Source organism: Triticum urartu, chromosome 2, assembly GCF_003073215.2.
Source record: "Triticum urartu cultivar G1812 chromosome 2, Tu2.1, whole genome shotgun sequence".
Taxonomy (NCBI): Eukaryota; Viridiplantae; Streptophyta; class Magnoliopsida; order Poales; family Poaceae; genus Triticum; species Triticum urartu.
Genome location: NC_053023.1, coordinates 743,669,933 through 743,692,245, shown reverse-complemented (window position 1 = coordinate 743,692,245; position 22,313 = coordinate 743,669,933). Strand labels below are relative to the sequence as shown.

General features: G+C 46.6%; 1 protein-coding gene across 1 annotated transcript; it reads left to right on the top strand.

Annotated features, from left to right (window-relative positions):
- Positions 1-8,641: 8,641 nt before the first annotated feature.
- Positions 8,642-10,995, top strand: LOC125534590 (endo-1,4-beta-xylanase 4-like). Its single transcript, XM_048697774.1, has 4 exons — positions 8,642-8,699; positions 8,852-8,898; positions 9,017-9,448; positions 9,775-10,995. The coding sequence occupies exons 1-4, from the start codon at positions 8,642-8,644 to the stop codon at positions 10,993-10,995; spliced, it is 1,758 nt and encodes a 585-aa protein (XP_048553731.1).
- The last annotated feature ends 11,318 nt before the right edge of the window (positions 10,996-22,313 follow it).

The window sequence follows — 22,313 nt, the reverse complement described above, 5'->3', positions numbered from 1 at the left end:
GCTGCTGAATACTGATGCTTCTTTCCATGACAATGTTTGTTGCTATGGAGTCGAAGCTGCGGCGGCGGGGCCCTGTGGTATACGATGACTGGCTGCAAGTAGCTCGTTCGACGATCTTCCATGGCGCCAGCTTTCATCTGGTTTTGTTCTTTTGAGTTCTCCATCAGAGTCGGAGCTGTGTTGTCTGGTTGCAGGTCCACATGTTGTTGATGAGGGTGGGCTTTGCCCTGTGTGTGTCGGTCTTTGAGAATGGGCTTGGCCCTTGTTGTTTCAATTTTTGCTCAGTTTTCTGTAATTAACTGGACAATTCTCTTCTGCTTAATTAATAAATGAGGCAATCTTTGCATCTGTTTCGAAAAAAATAGATGCGCTGGTGTTTTTCTTCGTAATAACATGGGGAAGGCAGTGGCTGGTGTGGCAACCTTTTTAAGTTATGTCCTTAATGCTGCCTCGGCTGAGGCCATTGCTTTAGACTACCCACAGTGGGGAGTAACTTAGACTAGTAACATGCAATGGTCTCCCCATAGTGGGTAGTAACATATGTGGGGTGTCATGCAACTCTGTATTTATTAGGTTATAGACCCATCTTGTATTGGTATGTGTGATTTTACTCTTAGTACTAGTAACTATCTATGTTACTACTTGCTTCTCTTTTATCATTAATTACTTGTCATATCATATAATTTGTCTAGATAAATATGATGTTACTATTTATGTTATTCCTACTGTGGCTACTCTTACTAAAAGGAATGAAGCTGGTAGAGAGTTTGGGATGCAGCCAGGTTACAATTCATCTCATTCTTTGGAACTAATCAATGCATGCAATGGTGCTTCTCAGATTTTCAGCCCTCATACATCCACGCTGGCGGAATGTTTTGCAAAGGCCACGATGATCAGAGAAGTTTTTTTTTTTACTGCCTCGGGAGGCAAATTGTGTATCTCACCAACTAGCGAAGCGCTCTATGATTCTCAATGAGATTTTAATAGGGATGGTGATCCACCCTCGTTTCTGTTGCCCTTTGTCTTGAGAGATGTAACTCTTGATTAATAAAGTTTGAGGGTAGTTCAAAAAAAAGTTGGCTCTGTTACACGTGATTTTTTTTGGTTGGGGTAGTTAAAAAAACACATGTTATCACACATATTACCACACACGCGAATTTCGACATCCTTAACCACACACGCAATCAAGAAGCAATCTACACAACCCTCGACCGCCGTCACTGGTTCCCTTGCTCTTCGCCGGCCGCTGTGGCGGCCGAAGGGTGGGGGAACCTCGGATCGGATGACCGGTTCTTGTAGGTTCCTCGAGTTCTTCGCCTCCGGTGTAGGGGCATCAGCAGCGACAAGAATAAGGGTGCTTCAACCCGCCCCAAATCGGTGTTCCTTCCTGGAGGAGCGTTGACAGGCTGGCGTTTGGAGTCGATAGTCGCACAGCAAGCCTAGCGTGTTAAGGGTTTGTCTATGGCGGCAACGTTCACTGGAGCGGATGATGTTGCACGGTATTGATTTCACCAAGTTCCGCCTCCGCTTGATGAAGCTCAGCAAGATACGGCTTCGTCGGGGAACTTGCGAGTTTGGTGTCCCCCATCTCCGTCTGGCCGGAGCTGGGATTATCTCTCGTCCCTTCTCGTTACTACCTTTTCCGAGACAACGATCTCGAGAGATTGTGGTCGTCGGCATCTTCTGAAGGAAATATGCCCTAGAGGCAATAATATAAGTTATTATTTATTTCCTTATATCATGATAAATGTTTATTATTCATGCTAGAATTGTATTAACCGGAAACATAATACATGTGTGAATACATAGACAAACAGAGTGTCACTAGTATGCCTCTACTTGACTAGCTCGTTGATCAAAGATGGTTATGTTTCCTAACCATAGACATGAGTTATCATTTGATTAACAGGATCACATCATTAGGAGAATGATGTGATTGACTTGACCCATTCCGTTAGCTTAACACTTGATCGTTTAGTTTGTTGCTATTGCTTTCTTCATAACTTATACATTTCCTATGACTATGAGATTATGCAACTCCCGTTTACCGGAGGAACACTTTGTGTGCTACCAAACGTCACAACGTAACTGGGTGATTATAAATGTGCTCTACAGGTGTCTCCAAAGGTACTTGTTGGGTTAGCGTATTTCGAGATTAGGATTTGTCACTCCGATTGTCGGAGAGGTATCTCTGGGCCCTCTCGGTAATGCACATCACTCAAGCCTTGCAAGCATTGCAACTAATAAGTTAGTTGCGGGGTGATGTATTACGGAACGAGTAAAGAGACTTGCCGGTAACGAGATTGAACTAGGTATTGGAATACCGAAGATCGAATCTCGGGCAAGTAACATACCGATGACAAAGGGAACAACGTATGTGGTTATGCGGTCTGACCGATAAAGATCTTCGTAGAATATGTAGGAGCCAATATGAGCATCCAGGTTCCGCTATTGGTTATTGACCGGAGACGTGTCTCGGTCATGTCTACATAGTTCTCGAACCCGTAGGGTCCGCATGCTTAAAGTTCGGTGACGATCGTAATTAGGGTTTTTGTGTTTTGATGTACCGAAGGTTGTTTGGAGTCCCGGATGTGATCACGGACATGACGAGGAGTCTCGAAATGGTCGAGACATAAAGATTAATATATTGAAAGCCTATATTTGGATATCGAAAACGTTCCGGGTGAAATCGGGATTTTACCAGAGTACCGGGGATTACCGAACCCCCCCCCCGGGGGGGGGGGGGTTAATGGGCCTACATGGGCCCTAAGGGAGAAGAGGAGGGCCGGCCAGGGCAGGCCGCGCGCCCCTCCCCCCCTTGTCCGAATAGGACAAGGAAGGGGGGGCGGCGCCCCCTTTCCTCTTTCCCCTTCCCCTTTCCTTCTCCAACAAGGCAAGAGGGGGGAGTCCTAAGTAGGACTCCTCTAGGCGCACCCCTAGGGCCGGCCACACCTCCACCCTCTCCCTCCTTTATATACGGAGGCAAGGGGGCACCCCATGACACACAAGTTGATCTTCGTGATCGTTCCTTAGCCGTGTGCGGTGCCCCCTTCCACCATATTCCACCTCGGTCATATCGTAGCAATGCTTAGGCGAAGCCCTGCGTCGGTAGAACATCATCACCGTCATCACGCCGTCGTGCTGACGGAACTCTCCCTCAACACTCGGCTGGATTGGAGCTCGAGGGATGTCACCAAGTTGAACGTGTGCAGAACTCGGAGGTGCCGTACGTTCGGTACTTGGATCGGTCGGATCAGGAAGACATACGACTACTTCCTCTACGTTGTGTCAACGCTTCCGTTGCCGGTCTACGAGGGTACGTAGACAACACTCTCCCCTCTCGTTGCTATGCATCACCATGATCTTGCGTGTGCGTAGGAAATTTTTCGAAATTACTACGTTCCCCAACAGTGGCATCTGAGCCAGGTTTTATGCGTTGATGTTATGCACGAGTAGAACACAAGTGAGTTGTGGGCGATATAAGTCATACTGCTTACCAGCATGTCATACTTTGGTTCGGCGGTATTGTTGGATGAAGCGGTCCGGATCGACATTACGCGTACGCTTACGCGAGACTGGTTCTACCGACGTGCTTTGCACACAGGTAGCTGGCGGGTGTCAGTTTCTCCAATTTTAGTTGAACCGAGTGTGGCTACGCCCAGTCCTTGCGAAGGTTAAAACATCACCAACTTGACAAACTATCGTTGTGGTTTTGATGCGTAGGTAAGAACGTTCTTGCTAAGCCCGTAGCATGAACAATTTCATCATTTATCGGGACAACTTGACAAGTGCCCGAACAGTTTCGAGGAGGCGAAAAAAATCATGTGTCCTCTGGATTTACCGCACGTGAAATACCATGTGTGCATGAACAATTGCATCATTTATCGGGACGAGCACGCGGAGTCTATCATATGTCCGGTGTGCGGCGTCACTCGATACAAGAAGAGGAAGAAAGCTCCTTGAAAAGTGGTGTGGTACTTTCCGATCACTCCTCGTCTGCAACGGTATTTCGCGGACCATAAGCTAGCAAAGCTCCTACGTTGGCACGCGGATAAGGAGGAGAAGAAGCGAGAAGATGACGGAAATTATCCGGAGATAAATAAAAAAGACAAGATGCTGAGTCACCCTTAGGTTGCGAGACAGTGGCAAGCGTTGAATTTCGAACATCCAGAATTTGGGAACGATTCAAGGAACATCGTGCTGGGCGCGAGCACTGCTGGAGTCAATCCGTTTAGCAGCCAGAGAAGCACACATAGCACCTGGCATGTGTTTGTGTGGATGTACAATCTTCCTTCTTAGTTGTGCATGAAGAGAAAGTACATTCACATGAGTATGCTAATTGAAGGGCCGAAACAACCAGACCTGTTCCCTTTCCCTTTAACATTTCTTAAAGTAAAAAATTATGAGACTATAGGAATTTCCACCTGGAGCTTTAACATTTTGCCAACGACGTTTCCTAGTTCCCTCATCCAAGTCATTGTTCCTCGTCGAAGTCTAAAACGAGTTTAGATACCATGGCCTTTGCAAGTATAAGGCGTTGTTCCACTTGCTAGTCATCGTGCTAGCCACTGCCTCTGCTGCCGCGGGAAGGGCGGAGCATGGAGACAGTTGTGGAGGCCCCTTTGACGTGAGGATCATACAGATCGCGCCCGTCTAAAGCTCTGTACAGTGGCCCTTTCTTTGATATATACTTCTTCCGTTCTTAAGAGAATGTACTTCCAACTTTATTGGAGAGTTAAATAATTTAAAATTTTGATCGAGTTTGTGCAAAAATATATCAGTGTTTGCGAAACCAAATAGGTATATGATGAAAATATATTATATCATGAATCAAATGCTACTAATTTGACGGCATAAATATTGGTGTATTATTATATAAATACAGTCAAACATAAAAAAAGTTTGATTTTTCAAGAAAGTTGAAGTACACTTTTTAAAGGACAGAGAGAGTACAACCCCAGGAGAGGCGGAAAAAAGGGCGACACTGTCTTCCCCCGGTGTCCGCCGGCGAGGCCACGGGTTCCCTTACCCTTCGTCGGCAACTTTGGCGGCGGGAGGTTGGGGGAATCCCGGTCCTCTGCTTTGATGTGTACATAGGGTGTGGAGTAGGGTTCTGGCTACCGACGATGTGGAGGTGGTGGTGCGGCCGGAGTGGAGTAGGGTATCGCGGCGCTTCCCCTTCTGCGGTAGAGTCCTTCGGGGCTTCGACGCTGCGCCGACGACTTGTGGTTCTCGCAGATATACAGATCTGTTGAGGTGTGCCGTTTTTGGGTGTGTCCACCACAGCGGAGATGGTGGATGCGCTATGGAATTTTGTCTTCTGGTTCCTTCTCTACAATGGCATGGTATGCTTCGACCCTGCTGTAGAGCCTGGGAGGCGCCGGAGCGGAGGGACATCCTCAGCTCGCGTCAGTGGATGCAGTAGTTTGGTTCCTCATGGACCTGAATGTATTTTTGATGTGTGGAAAACCTGCGACCAGTTGATTGCATTTGATATTTTTTGCTTTCACATTTTGATGATCAAATTTGGTGTGGCCGTATAATTTTTCTTTTTGCGGGGAAAAAAAAGGTCCGCTAAGCCGCCTAGCCCTCGCTTGCATGATACGTACTGTACCGTTGCCCGCCTAGCCCTCGCTGGCTTGATACGTACGCTTCTTGCCGTGGCCAACGCATGAAGTACGTAGGTAACAAGGCTCGCTAGCTTAAGCTAGCTGCTGGATGTATTCCGCTGAAAACAAGGTCCGCTGAGTTTTTTCTTCTTTTTTGTGTTGTCTTGGTACGCACATGCTAAGTCGTTGGCATGCTTCGCCGCCGACCTTGACTTGATCTCCGTCTCTGCTGCCGACACCCATTCCCATTGTCCAGACATGCGACTAGAATCGCTTGGCGCATCATGCCGGTGCGGCGAGGTGGTGGAAGTTGGCGTCGTGGTTCATCATTGACACTGAGAGGTCCTTGCCGAGCTCAAATAGTTATGCACCAACGCCGCATATACCATTTTCCATGTCTGATGCCCTCTCGGGCATGCGCCTGGCGTGGACAAATGACCTCTTGGATGAGTACCTAAGCCGCCTGCCGACAGTTGTCGTCGGCTTCATATATCATTTATTTTTCCTTTTCAGAGCAAAATATATTAAAACTCTCATCTCGTTATTAAGCAGCAACGAACGGTGCTTCAGTTGGCTAGCTCACGTGTGCAGGACACAAGCCAACCGTCAAGGTCAATGGTTCGACACTTCGACTCACGGTGCGTGTCTAGTACTCCACAAGTTTGAGGACCGTATTGAGTTCGTATCCTCAAGTATGAGGACCGTATTGGTACACTTCCTGAGTACGAGGGCTGCTTTGGACCTAGCCAACAAGTTCGGGGGGCAATGATGCATTTTACTCTTTCGTGTGGCTAAGGGGGCCAATGCCCCCCCCCCCTCCCTGGTGTCTACTCCATCAGTTTTGAAATTACTTGTCGAAGAAATGGATGTATACATGTGTTTTACGCGTCTGTTACGGACCCCCTCTCGCGGGCCCTGCTGCTAAGCCAATCAGTTTGCTCCACATCGATCTCGAAACACAGCGACTTGGCTCTCTCTCGCTAGAAACTGACGACGCAAAAAGATGAATCGACTTGACGGCCACATGTGTCTGTTGTTTTTCTTTATTGCTTCGGTCTGATTTTCTATCTGGCCTGGTTCAATTACAAGGGGGTATGCATGTATATATACTGATAAACCTAGTCGGTTCTGGACTCCAGTACTACACGGACATGTACACACACGTGTAACCGGACGTCGGGTTTAATCCTAACACAGGGGAGAAACAGAGCAGGGCAACGAGACGAAGCAGGTAAGGTTCAAAATCTCTTGTTTGTCTGCATGTGCAGGATGACATACATGGCTCTCTTTCTGCATTTCCTCGTCTTCGTGCTCCCCACTAGCCAGGTGGAGGCGAAAGGAGGGCCTACAAAGAGCGACTGGCTTCTGATTGCCATCATCGTGCTTGGTGTCACCTCCGTCGTCATCGGCATTGAGAAACTCTACTTCGCCTGCTACACGGAGAGAACTCGCCGCTGCGCTCGAGACGAAGAGGCGGCCCGGAACAACCTATGCACACCCGTCCGTGGAGGTTTATGCCCACGGAGCCGCCGCCACTGGGGCCATACGTCGAAGGGGTCGGTGCACGGGGTACATCACTTGCCCAGTCCCTATACTTGCCGACAGCGGCGGCGTATGTGGACGTTGTTTCCTCCTTGCAGGCACCGTCGCGGTGCTCCCATTTCCTTCAGGTTACTCCGGGTGAAAACTTGATCTGCGGGATCAGACAGTGGCAGCTACTGTTATGCCCTTCTCGGAGGCACAGTTTTGAAGTCCTCGCACCGTGGCCGGCCATCTCACCTCTCCTCGGTGGTTCGCTCATGGGGATCTCCGTCGGCTCAAGGCGGTGCTTCTTTGCTCATCCTTAGTGTGCTTGGTAGTCGTTGGAGTGGTGTGTTGATGCCCAACACCTTTGTATCTCGCCTTGAATGTGTGTTGTGTGCGGTGGTGGTGTGTGTTTGTATCGATCTCTTGGTTGTACTCAGTGATGATTTCTTTATATATAAAGCGAGGGAAAGCCTTTTTGGTCGAAGGATGGCTACGGTCGGAAGCTGCTGGCTAGTCAACTAGCTTACAAACACTAGGGCATTCAAATTGTACCACACAAAAATGTGACTGAAACGTAATATGTTTTCAGTCAATTAGGACAGGGAGAGGAAACCAGCCGTTAGATCAAAATGTCACAGGTAGAAAACAAGTGACTGATGCATAAACAAAAATCAGGCACCTGGTGCATAGGTGCTCCCTATTTTTACAACAAATTTTAGAAGAGAAGATCAAGTCTGCGTTAAAAGGGTTGCGCATCTTGCAGTCACCACAAACACGATGGCCGGTGTGGAGGACATCAAAGTTGTTGAAGCCCTAGCGATGGCCGGTGAAGGCGTGAAGCCGTGGCGCCACTATTCTTCGCAGGCCTCAGCTCATGCGCAGTCTTCGCCATGGGGCTCGTGGACTTGCTTCATATTAACCTCATCAACTCCGTTCAAAGCTCATTAGCCCTATATCATATCTTTTTGAAGCTCCACCAGGAATGTTGCATTCTTTTACCTTAATGAAATCAGTATATGTCTCCAGCACAATATTTGGCAAAAATACTGAACAATCTCAAGCAATTTTGTGTTGGTGGCCATACATATGCCTACGTCAACCGTAATCCTGTTGCTACTTAATGTGGAGGTGTTTCTTTGAAGAATGAAGGAATGTCCTTTCAGAACACGCTAGAAGAAGATACACAAAAATGTCACTGGATCTTCAAAATCTATTTTTGCATGCAGGCATACGTGCGTGCATGCAACGAGCGAGGACGCAGTCTGCAGTACTTTGTGTGCTCATATGCACTGGGCTACTAGCTAGAAAGCCTATAAATAACATGCATCAACTGCGTCCACGCATTCTGAACTGCCTATTACACCACCTTATCTATCGCTGAGCAGTACCGAGTCAAACTAGCACCGTCAGTTGGCCCTGCGTTCTTATATATGAGCCTCCTCCATCGATCTGGCCTTTCACCAACACATCTCGTTGGTACGAGCAACTGCAAAGAGAGAGTGGCGATGAGGAATTTCGTTGAGAAATTGGTGCTCTCTTTACTATGGATCTCCCTGTTCCAAGGTCAGTTGATGGTGATCAAATTATGCACTCTTCTCATTTGCTTTGGCCATGATCTTGTAGAATAGTCGTTTATATATAGTATATACCCTGATAATTAAGGCGAATGGTGTACGATCACCTTGCTCACATCTATGTCTGCCGGTTTGGTGTAGGGTGCATGGTCCAGTCTGTGGAATATGATCATACAGCTAGTATTGAGGTCATCACAGATCTCCGTTGTTTAGTGTTCTCCCTTTTGTTATTTGTATGTATGTATATAACGATCTCAATCTGCATGCGCAACCTCTAAAAACAAATGAAACCTATGGTGGTGTCAGTGCCTCCGTGATCCGATGAAGCCCCTCTACAAGGGCGGCATCATCCAGAACAGCGAGTTCAACAACGGCCTCATGGGGTGGTCGACGTACCGGAACATCAAGGCCGGCGTCGGCAAGTCGGCGTCCGGCAACAGGTTCGCCGTGGTGCAAGGCGCGATCAGCTCCCTGTTCAGTGCCGCCGGCGACGCAGCCGCCTCGCAGTCCCACAGCGTCTACCAGAAAGTCCAGATGCAGGGCGACACCCACTACTCGCTATCAGCATGGCTGCAAGTGTCGGCCGGCACGGCTCACGTGAGGGCGGTGGTCAAGGCCCCCAACGGCGAGAACATCACCGCCGGTGCCATCGACGCCCAGTCCGGCTGCTGGACCATGCTCAAGGGCGGCATGACCGCGCATTCCTATCACTCCGGACAAGGAGAGGTCTTCTTCGAGGTATCCCTCCGTCTCTAAACAAAGTGATGTGTCAAAAATTCAAGTTTAATCCAGTATATATAAAAAATATAAAGATAACAACACCAAATTAATATCAATATGTCCATCATTAAGTATATATTTATAATGTATTTATTCAATATAATATGTAGTTGTTGATTGTTTCATTCTGTATATTTTTTGAATTTTTCATTCGGTCAAATTTAAAAATTGTTGACTTTTTAAATGAATCTATAAGCTACTGCATTACTATACAATTGTGCATGCATGCCAACTAACCAAGTTTAATCCAGTATACTTACATGGATGCATGCATGCATGCGCAGAGCGACACCCCCGTGGACATCTGGGTGGACAGTGTTTCCCTGCAGCCCTTCTCCTTTGATGAATGGGACGCCCACGCCCGCCGGTCCGCCGATAAGGCTCGCCGGAGCATGGTTAAGGTCGTCGCGAGGGGCCCCGACGGGCAGCCAATGCCGAACATGAGCGTCAGCATCCAGCTCCTCCGCACAGGGTTCCCGTTCGGCAACACGATGACCAAGGAGATCATCAGCAACCCAGCCTACGAGAAGTGGTTCTTCTCGCGCTTCACGGTGGCCACCATGGAGAACGAGATGAAGTGGTACAGCACGGAGTGGAACCAGAACCAAGAGGACTACAAAATCCCGGACGACATGCTCAAGATGGCTCAGAAGTACGGCGTCAAGGTGCGCGGGCACAACGTGTTCTGGGACGACCAGAACTCGCAGATCAAGTGGGTGCGCCCGATGGGCGTCGACCAGCTCAAGGCGGCGATGCAGAAGCGGCTCAAGTCGGTGGTGTCGCGGTACGCCGGGAAGGTCATCCACTGGGACGTGCTCAACGAGAACCTGCACTTCAACTTCTTCGAGACCAAGCTGGGCCCCAACGCGTCGCCCATGATCTACCAGCAGGTGGGCCAGATCGACCACAACGCCATCCTCTTCATGAACGAGTTCAACACGCTGGAGCAGCCCATGGACCCCAATGGCACGCCCACCAAGTACATCGCCAAGATGAAGCTCATCCAGGGCTACCCCGGCAACGGCGGCCTCAAGCTCGGCGTCGGCCTTGAGAGCCACTTCTCCACGCCCAACATCCCCTACGTCAGGGGCGCCCTCGACACGCTCGCGCAGCTCAAGCTGCCCATGTGGATGACCGAGGTCGACGTCGTCAAGGGCCCCAACCAGGTCAAGTACCTCGAGCAGGTGCTCAGGGAAGGCTACGCCCACCCAGGGGTGCAGGGCATCGTCATGTGGGCCGCATGGCACGCCAACGGATGCTACGTTATGTGCCTCACCGACAACAGCTTCAAGAACCTCCCCGTCGGTGCCCTCGTAGACAAGCTCATCGCCGAGTGGAAGACGCACGCGACGTCTGCCACCACCGACGCCAATGGGCTCGTCGAGCTCGACCTCGCCCACGGCGACTACAAGTTGACGGTGAACCACCCTTCTTCGCTAGCCGCGTCCCACACCATCACGGTGGATGCAGCGTCATCCGAGCACACCATCAGTTTGAAAGTGTAGGAATTACTTAGGCTTATAGAGTTATTCATTCTCTTTCTTTTCTTCTCTTCTTTCTCTAGGGATTTTTTTTTCCTATAGGGATTTTCTCTCTCTTTTTTCGTGGAGAATAACCACTCCCTGGGCGGCTACCTTGCAGCCGATGCAAGGGGCTAAAATTTTGTGAGTCGTGTAGAGAGATGGAATAAATCAATAATCTAAGAGGCAGCAACTTCAAAGATCCAAACCATCAAAATGCCCTTGATTTACGTTGCTTTAATGTTTACACAACCCACCTTAATTAAAAAGCTATGCTTCCCATAAATGCAAACCACCCTTGATCCTTCCTGTCTCCTCGTGTGAACCACCCTTCTCTTCTCTTCACATCTAAACCACATCCCTAAACTAATTAAATGCAACATTATTTAGATAGTATGGCCTAAGAGGCAATGCATTGGGATGTCTATCTCTAATTTTGTTCACCACCTCGGATGACACGTTAAGAGCCAATGCATATCGAGTGACCTAACCAGCCTGCACAAGTAACCGTTGATGGCGCCCCTGACCAACTATGGCTGCTCCAAGCATGTCGTCGCCTATGTTCTCGCCATCTCTCTTGTGGAGCACTATGTAGGGCTCATGGACAAGGGGACGAGCGGTTCTCACCAAACACAATCAACACTGGTAGGGGAACACCTTATACTCCCTCCTTCCATCTATATAGGGCCTAATGCGTTTTTCGAGGTTAACTTTGACCAAATGTTAGGGCAATAATATATGACATGCAACTTACACAAAGCATATCATCAAATTCATATGTGAAAGGAGATTTTAATGATATAATTTTCACATTATGCATGTCATGTACTATTAATCTTATCAATAGTCAAAGGCGGCCTTGAAAAAAGCATTAGGCCCTATATAGATGGAAGGAGGGAGTAAGATTTTTAAACTAGCTGCGTTCACCTAACTACCAGCGGCGTCCTGCGTTCAGCTAGGGACTCCGGCCATTGGCGTACATGAGTAGTGGCACCTGGCCTACCATGTTGGCATCCTCCACCAATAGCACATAGTGTCTCTTGAACCCCTTAGTTGCCCTTCCCCTCAATGACGTTAGTTATCTCGTTCCACACGACTTCACCGTCATCGAGATCCACACCATCGCTAGTGCATTCTCAAATGCCCTGTCCTGCTCCCGCGTTCACCCTGTGGGCCCAAAGCCGGATACAAACCCTTCTTCCCCTCAACAACGCTAGGCTCTCTTGTTCCACATGGCTTCACCCTCCTCCAGATCCATCGTGCTAGTGCACTCTGGAATGCCCTGCCTGCTCCTGCATCCAGCCTTTGGGCCCGAACAAGTATCATCTCGGCTTTACCGTGTTGATATCGGGCATCATTTAAATCCGCTGAGACATAAAAGATAGTTGTGCAAACTTAGAATTCTGGTTCTATAAGTCACTCATGAAATATATTGCCATGCTATCCCATATTGTTGCTAATATTAAAGCTATTTCCATTCAATGAAAAGTGCAACTTGCAATCTTTCGTCGGCTACACTTAAGCAATGTAGGTTACACTTTTTACAATGATTGTAGTTGGCATTGGGTAGTTCCTTGGATTGGAATGTCTCAAGATGGATCAGGAAAAGGTAGGAAGTTGTCGATATGAACAAAACATCCTCATCATAAACTACCAAGTATATGCACCCTTTCTCATTTGAATTCGAGGGCAGTAGTTTGTCCAGTTCAATATATCATTCCACGACCAATGAAGCAATACCATTACAATTGATCTTATCCTTCCCTGATTGTGCACAATGGCCAAATCTAGGATGAAAATGGAGTGGAGACTCAAAGTTAACGCCAAGTAAACAAAATGATGCTCAACTGATGTATTCACACCACAAGGCCGTGAGAAGAGGTAAACAATGTGAGCATCAGATTTGCAATATCCTCCCTAATAACACCATATGATGATTGCAAATGTCAATCATCCGAAGCAACCAATCAAGCATCTAGAGCACCAGTGCAACTTTCTCGTCGACGGAAATAAAGGCAATAGCAGTACTTCCCCAATACACACAAAAGGTAGCTCTACTGACGTATTCACACCCTAGTGCCATGAGAGTGCGTAAACTATGCGAGCACAAGATTTGCAATATCTATCCCAATACCGAATGACATTTACATGGATTAATCATCCAAAGCAACCAATCTAGCATCTAGTGCACGAGCGCAACTTTCTAGTGAAGAAAACAAAGGAAATATCATTAATCTCCCAATACACAAAATGGAAGCTCTCCTAACATATTTTCACCATAGTACCATGAGAATAGGTAAACTACATAAGTATCACATTTGCAATACCCACCCTAATACCATATGATGATTGCGTAGATTAATCATCAGAATCAAGCATCTATAGAAGCAATATATCTTCTGGTACATGGAAACAAAGGCTGGTGGAACAAACATATGCCCATCCTAACTCTAGAGGATCTCTCCCAGTACTCGACATAATTGGATGGCCCCTTCTACGCATGCCATCACCATCCTCCTCCTACCCTGCTACTGCCCTTCTTCTCGCCAGAACCTCCCTCCTCGGTACTCCCACCATCGGTACTCCCACCATCACTGTACATGGGCAGCGGCAACTAGCCACCCTCGATCGCACCCACATCCTCCACCAAATGTTCATAGTGCCGCTTGAACTCCTCGTCTGTCTTCTCCTGAACAAGACTCTCTATCTTGCTCCACACGGCCTCACCCTCCACTAGACCCACCAACACAACTACATTCTCGAATGCCTTGTCCTTCTCCCGCTACCATTCTCGAGGCATGGACCTGGATACGGACCCCCTTTTCAACTCAACAACGCTGGTTATATTTGTTCCACATGGGCTCACCCTCCTCCAAATGCACCATATCCAGCGCATTCTCGAATGCCTTATCGTTCTCGCGCGTCCACCCTCCAGGGCCGAGACCCGGATCTCGACCCTTCTTTCCCTCAACAGCATTGGCTATGTTGTTCCACACAGCCTCACCGTCCTCTAGATCCACCAAGAGCAAAGCATTCTTGAACAACATGTCCTACTCCCAGATCCACCATTCGGACTGGGACCCGGACCCCTCCTCAGTCACAATGGTCGACATGTTCCCCGGTCCCGAAGAAGAAAGAGAAAAAACTAGAAAACTCTATAGGATTCCCTGGGCAGAAATAGGGGTCAGAGGTTCCACAGGATTGCAGTGGCGAGATATGGGAAAAGGAGAGGGTTGAGGGGCCTAGAATTCCTGCGGGTTTAGGTTGAAAATTTGGGCTGTTTTGACAGGAGAAAGAGGGCATGGTAGTCGAGAAGTAGATTCTACGGGCTCAACCGGGAAAACTATGACAAAACACAAACCTACACATATCCATTCTCAAATGGAGAGCAACTTTTGTGGCAGAATCACATTTAAAAAAGAAATTTCCAAAATGTAATCAACACATATAAAGATCCAATGTCTAAACTAGATAGCTCTACAGGATTCCCCGAGCAACAGTAGGGGTCATAGGTTCCTTAGGACTTTGGAGGTTAGATATGGGACGAGAGGGGGGAGGGGGACTCGAATTGTGGTGGGTTTCAGATAATAAATTTGGGGTGTTTGATAAGATAGGTCGGAGAGCGGAAGAGCAGATTTACGAGCGCCAATATAGGACAAACTACAACAATTGTCAAACCAACACATGTCCTCTAAAATAAACAAAATCAGTAGAACATTTATAGAGCTAATTTTCAAAATACTCAGCACATTACGACCATTAAACGAGTGGGTTAGCATAATCGCCAATCAAATAGTAGCGATGTTTTAGCACCTATCTAACCCAATCCACCAATCAATCTAACAACTAAGTAGTACTGCTTAAAATTGCTCAATGAACGGATTTATGGCGAGACAATGGAGCTCAAAATGTTCTCATGAATCCGTGTAGACAATAATATTCCATGTATTGTCCTAATTTCCAAAGTTGTGTGCTATGCACTGATGAGTATTAATTTCACACTCCTCTCTCCGGATTTAACACCGATATATTTCATTAAAATCAGATATCCACGCTTTCCTATCTTGTTGGTAAGATAAATGCAATTTCCATTCAATGAAAAGTGCAACTTGCACTTTTTCCACATTCTAGAAAAGTGTAAGTTGCACTCTTTACAATTATTGTAGTTGGCATTGTGTTGTTTCATTGGAGTGGAATGAATCAAGATGGATCAAGAAGATGCAGGCAGTTGTCGACATGAAAACCACATCCTCATCATAAACTACCAAGTATAGGCAACCTCTCTCCCTTGAATTCGAGGGTAGTAGATTGTCTAGTTCAATATTTCTTACCTGGACCAATGAGGCAACACCATTAAAAAGGATATTTTTCTTCCATGATAGGGCACAATGCCCAATCTCGGAAGAAAATAGTGGGTGGTCTCGAAGTTAGCAGTGAGTAAACAAAAGGTGGCTCAACTAATGTATTCACACCATGGTGTCATGAGAGTAGGTAAACAACACGAGCGGTAGATTTGCAATATCCTCCCTAACACCATATGACAATTACATGGATCAATCATTAGAAGCAACCAATCAAGCATCTAGAGCACCCGTGTAACTTTCTCGTCAACGGAAACAAAGGCAATAATGGGTGGTACCGCTCAGATAGCGGCCAATCCTCCTAACTGCGCGGGCTGGGCTTAGAGCGCGTGAAACTCATCACTACCTCGTAAGGGCGTTGAGACCATAGCATGTTACACAAAAGCGCCGCTTCTCAGGAGTGTTGTCACATAGCTGCCTGATGGGCATAAAGAAATCGTCTTGGTAGCAACCACCAAACCAATAGAACAAAGGTTTGCTCTGCAGCTAGTCCACAAGCAAGGGTTATAGGTCAATTACCGTCCGGCTCCCGGACCATAGTATTAATTTCCCAATACACACAAAAAGATGCTCTATTGACGTATTCACACCCAACTGCCATGGGAGTAGGTAAACTACGTGAGCACAAGAATTTCAATATCCTCCCTAATACTATATGATGTTTACAAATATTAATCATCCGAAGCTACTAATCTATCATCTAGAGCAAGAGCACAACTTTCTGGTCAATGAAAACAAAGGTAAGAGCATTAATCTCCCAATAGACACAGATGGAGGCTCTACTAACATATTCACACCATTGCCATGAGAAAGGTAAACTAAGCATCAAATTTGCAATATCCAACCCGATACTATATGACGTTTACACGGATTAAGCATCCGAAGTAACTAATCAAGAATTTAGAGCACGAGCCCAACTTTTTGGTTAGCGAAAACAAAGGCAATAGCATTAATCTGCCAATACACACAAATGGAAGCACTACTAACATATTCACACCCTAGTGCCATGATAGTAGGTAAACTACTTGAGCATTAGATTTTCAATATCCACCCTATACCACATGATGATTGCATATATTAATCATCGGAATCAAGCAATCAATCATCTATAGCACGAGCCCAACTTTCTGGTCAATGAAAACAAAGGCAGTAGCATTAATTTGCCAATACACACAAATGGAAGTACTACTAACATATTCACACCCTAGTGCCATGATAGTTGGCAGACTACTTGAGCATCAGATTTGCAATATCCACCATGTACCACATGATGATTGCATATGTTAATCATCGGAAGCAAGCAATCAAGCATCGAGAGCAGCAATATATATTTCTGGTGCATGGAAACGAAGGCCCGAGGCACAAACCTATGCTCATCCTCAGTCCAGAGGATCCCTTCCATTGGCCCTACTCGATAGATTTGGATGACCCCTTCTGCACATGCCTTCCCCGTCATCCTGCTACTACCCTTCATCCCACTGGAACCTCCCTTCTCGGTACCCCAGTTCTCACTATACATGAGCATCGGCACCTAGCCCGCCCCAATCGCGCCCACATCATCCACCAGTAGTTCAGAGTGCCACTTGACCTTCTCAGCTGCCCCTCCCCCCAACAATATCGTCTATCTTGTTCCACACAGCCTCACCCTCCATTAGATCCACCAACACAAGCGCGTTCTCGAATGCCTTGTCCTTCTCCGGCATCCACCCATGAGGCCCAGACATGGATCCAGACGCCTTTTTCACCTCAATAACGAGGTTAGATTTGTTCCACATGGACTCACACTTCTCCAGATCCACCATAGCCAGCATATTCTCGAACATCTTCTAGTGCTCCCGCGTTCACCCTCTGGGCCCATACCCAGTTCTCAACCCCTTCTTCCACTCAACGCCATCGGCTATGTTGTTCTAGATGGCCTCACCGTCTTGTAGATCCACCAACACCAGAGCATTCTCGAACACCATGTCCTACTCCCACATCCACCCTTTGGACTAGGACCCCTCCTTAGTCACCATGGCTGACATGTTCCTTAGCCCCAAAGAAGAAAGAGAAAAGACTAGACAATTCTACAATATTCGTCTGGAGGCAATAGGGCTCAGAGGTTCCGCAAGATTGCGGTGGCCAGATATGGGAGAAGTAGAGGAGCGAGAGACCTGGAATTGTCGTGAGTTTAGGCTAATAATTGGGCTCTTTTGATAAGGGAAAGAGGGAATGATAGTGGAGGGGTAGATTTACAGGAGCAATCTAGACAAACTATAACAAAACGCCAAACCTGCAGGCGTCCATTCTCAAATGGAAAGAAGCAGCAGTGGTAGCAACACATTCATAGAGCAAATTATCAAAATATACTCATCACATTTACAGTGCAAATTTCCAAACTAGATAGCTCTACAGGATTTACTGAGCGACAATAGGGGTCATAGGTTCCTTAGGATTGCGGAGGCTAGATATGGGATGTGAGGTGGGAGGGGGCTCGAATTGTTGTGGGTTTAGGGTATTAAATTGGGGGGTTTTAATAAGACAGGTGGGGGAGTGGAGCAGCAGCATTACAGGCACCAGCATGACAAGTTACGTCTTCAAACCTACACACGTCCAATCTCAAATGGAAAGAAGTAGTAGCAAATTTAAAGAGCAAATTTTCAAAATACTCAACACATTTCGACCATGAAATGAGTGGGTCTTCATAATCACTAATCAAATAGCAGTGATGTTTTAGCACCTAGCCAACACAACCCACCAATCAATCTAACAACTAAGTGATACCGCTCAGAATTTCTCAATGAATGGATTTAAGGTGAGACAATGGAGCTCAAAATATGCTCACGCCTCCATGCAGAAAATGAAATTCCATGTAGATCATAACCCTAATTTCCAAATACGGGTGCTATTCACTAACGAGTGTTATTTTCATACTCCTCTAACCTAAGTTTAAACCGACATATTTCATTCAAACCGAGATATCCAGGCTTTCCTATCTCGTTTTTAAGATAAATGCAATTTCCATTCAATGAAAAGTGCAAATTGCACTCTCACTCCTTTCACCTGCTACACATTCTAGAAAAGTGTAAGTTACACATTTTACAATCGTTGTAGTTGACATTGGGTAGTTTCTTGGACTGGAATGACTCAAGATGGATCATGCAGATGTAGGCAACTACCGACATGAACACCACATCCTCATCATAAACTACCAAGTATAGGTACCCCCTCTGTTTTGAATTCGAGGCCAGTAGTTTGTCTAGTTAAATATTTTAACTAATATATTCACACCATGGTTTCGTGAGAGTAGGTAAACAACATGAGCATGCGATTTGCAATATCCTCCCTAACACCATACGATGATTACACGGATCAATCATCCGAAGCAACCAATCAAGCATCTAGAGCATCGGTGCAACTTTCTCGTCAACGGAAACAAAGGCAATAACATTAATTTCACAATACACACAAAAAGATGCTCTATTGATGTATTCACACCCGAGTGTCATGAGAGTAGGTAAACTACGTGAGCAAAAGAGTTGTAATATCCTCCCTAATACCATATGAAGGATTCAAATATTAATCATCCGAAGCTACCAATCTAGCATCTAGAGCATGAACACAATTTTCCTGGTCAACGAAAACAAAGGTAAGAGTATTAGTCTCCCAATAGACACAAATGGAAGCTCTATTAACATATTCACACCTAATTCCATGAGAGTAGGTAAACTACTTAAGCATTAGACTTGCAATATCCAACCCGATACTATACGATGTTTACATGGATTAAGCATCCGAAGCAACCAATCAAGCATCTAGAGCACGAGCAAAACTTTCTAGTCGATGAAAAAATGCAGTAGCATTAATCTGCCAATACACACAAATGGAAGCACTACTAACATATTCACACCCCAGTGCGATGATAGTATGTAAACTACTTGAGTATCAGATTTTCAATATCCACCCTATACCACATGATGATTGCATGGATTAATCATCGTAAGCAAGCAATCAAGCATGCAGGGCCGCAATATATCATTCTAGTGCATGTAATTGAAGGCTGGAGGCACAAACCTGTGCTCATCCTCAGTCCATAGGATCCATTCCATTAGTCCTGCTCGATATATTTGGTTGACACTTTATGCCCATGCCTTCCCTGTCGTCCTGCAACTACCCTTCTTCCCACCGGAACCTCCTTTCTCGGTACTCCTGTTGTCACTGTACACGGGCATCAGCACCCAGCCGGCCTCAATCGCACCCACATCATCCACCAACAGTTCAGAGCGCCACTTGACCTCCTCGGCTGCCCCCAAAAATATCGTCTATCTTGTTCCACACGGCCTCTCCCTCCATTAGATCCACCAACACAAGCACATTCTTGAATGCCTTGTCCTTTTTTCGCATCCACCCATGAGGCTCGGACAAGGATCCAGCCTCCTTTTTCACCTCAGTAATGCAGGTTAGATTTGTTCCACATGGGCTCAGCCTTCTCTAGATCCACCATAGCCAGCGCATTCTTGAATGTCTTCTCATGCTACCACGTTCACCCTCTAGGCCCAGACCCGGTTCTCAACCCCTTCTTCCCCTCAACGCCATCAGCTATGTTGTTCTAGACGGCCTCACTGTCTTGCAGATCCATCAACACCAGAGCATTATCAAGCACCATGTTCTACTCCCACATCCACCCGTTAAACCATGATCCCTCCTTAGTCACCAAGGCCAACATGTTCCCTAGCCCCAAAGAAGAAAGAGAAGAAACTAGACAACTCTACAAGATTCGTTGGGCGGCAATAAGGGTCAGAGGTTCCGCAAGATTGCGGTGGAAAAATATGGGAGAAGTAGAGGGGCGAGGGACCTGGAATTGTCATGGGTTTAGGTTGATAATTGGGCCCTTTTGATAAGAGGGAGAGGGATTTGTTGTGTGGGGGGTAGATTTACAGGCACCAGGGGGACAAACTATGAAAAAAATGTCAAACCTACATGCGTCCATTCTCAAATAGCAAGCAGCAACAGTGGTAGCAACACATTTAAAAAGAAAATTACCAAAATATACTCAGCACATTTACACAGCTAATTTCGAAACTAGATAGCTCTACAGGATTTACCGAGCTACAATAGGGGTCATTGATTCCTTAGGATTGCGGAGGCTAGATATGGTATGAGAGGTGGGAGGGAGCTCGAATTGCTATGGGTTTAGGGTATTAAATTAGGGGTTTCGATAACACAGGTGGGGGAGTGGAGGAGCAGACTTATGGTGCCAGTAGGACAAGCTACGACATTCTTCATACCTACACATGTCCAGTCTCAAATAGAAAGCAACAGTAGCACATTTAAAGAGCAAAGTTTCAAAATACTCAGCACATTATTACCATTAAACGAGTGGGTCAGCATAATCACCAATCAAATTGCAGCAAAGTTTAGCACCTAGCCAACACAACCCACCAATAAATCTAACATCTAAGTTATACCTCTCAGAATTGCTCAATGAATGGATTTAATTAAGGTCAGATAATGGATCTTAAAATATGCTCACGCCTCCATGTAGACAATAAAATTCCATCTAGAGCATAACTCTAATTTCCAAATACGGGTGTTATTCACTAATGAGTGGTATTTTCATAGTCCTCTAACCTAAGTTTAAACTGATATATTTCACTCAAACCGAGATATCCACGCTTTCCTTTCTCCATGTTATGATAAATGCAATTTTCATTCAATGAAAAGTGCGAATTGCACTCTCACCTCTTTCACCTACTACACATTCTAGAAAAGTGTAAGTTACACATTTTACAATCATTGTAGTTGACATTGTGTAGTTTCTTGGACTGGAATGACTCAAGATGGATCATGAAGATGGAGGCCGTTGTCGACATGAACACCACATCCTCATCATAAACTACCAACTATAGATACCCCCTCTCCTTTGAATTCGAGTGCAGTAGTTTGTCTAGTTCAATATTTCTATCCAGGACCTATGAAGCAACACCATTACAATTGATAATTTTCTTCCCTAATAGGGCTGAATGCAAAATCCATGAAGAAAATGGAGCGGGGTCTCAAAGTTACACTACAAAATTTTCTCTATTTTGCGATGATTCACTTGTGTTATGTATAACCTTTTTCATCATGGAAATTCCCCAGTGACGTTTTCCAGTAGTCACCCCCACTGTCACCGAAGCATCATCATAAAAAAGTAAAATTTTGACGGTACCATTTCTTTCAACATGCAAGATCGCATTTTAGGTAAGGAACCAATTTTTTTTACCGATGGTCGTTTCCGATGATGGCCCAGACTGTCACCTACATGAATGAAGCAGATGGATAACAGCCAACGAAAACACTGCCAACTCCAAGACAACTAAAGCCTGACCGAAAGAACAAATAAACTACAAACTTGTGATTTTATGTATGTTAATCATATAGGCAAAGGAAGCTCTCCTCCCCTCCCCAACGCCGCCCAGCGTGGGCGACTCAGGGGAGACCCCCTTCCTGCCAGTGAAGTCCCCTCCCCTCCCTGCTCCCCCCTCGCCACCACACGAGGCTCACGCCAGACAAGTCCTGGGGCATAGCCGGGGACTGCGGCAACGGGGCCTATGCTGCTCCGGTCGCGACGGAGGGCTGTGGATCTGGGACGGTTGTCCCCCGGTGAGGCCCCCCTACTTATGTGGCGTGTAGCGGGGTTGGCGTGGTGTCGGGGCTCTGGTTGGGTGGCCAACGCTGCTCTAGTGGACAGGGACCTCACATGGTTGCCCTGGCGGCTGGCGGCGCCAGATCCGGTCGTGGCTGCCCTGGCGGTTGGCGACGCCAGATCCGGTCACTGCCCTTCGCCCCCTGTGTAGTGTGCTTCGCCCTCGTTGGATCCTGGCTGTGCCGGCATGGTTGGCCAGCCCCCGAGCTGCGGACGAATCTGGTGGTTGGGATCCAGATTGGGGGAAACTCCTGGTCAGCTCCAGCCGGCCAAGA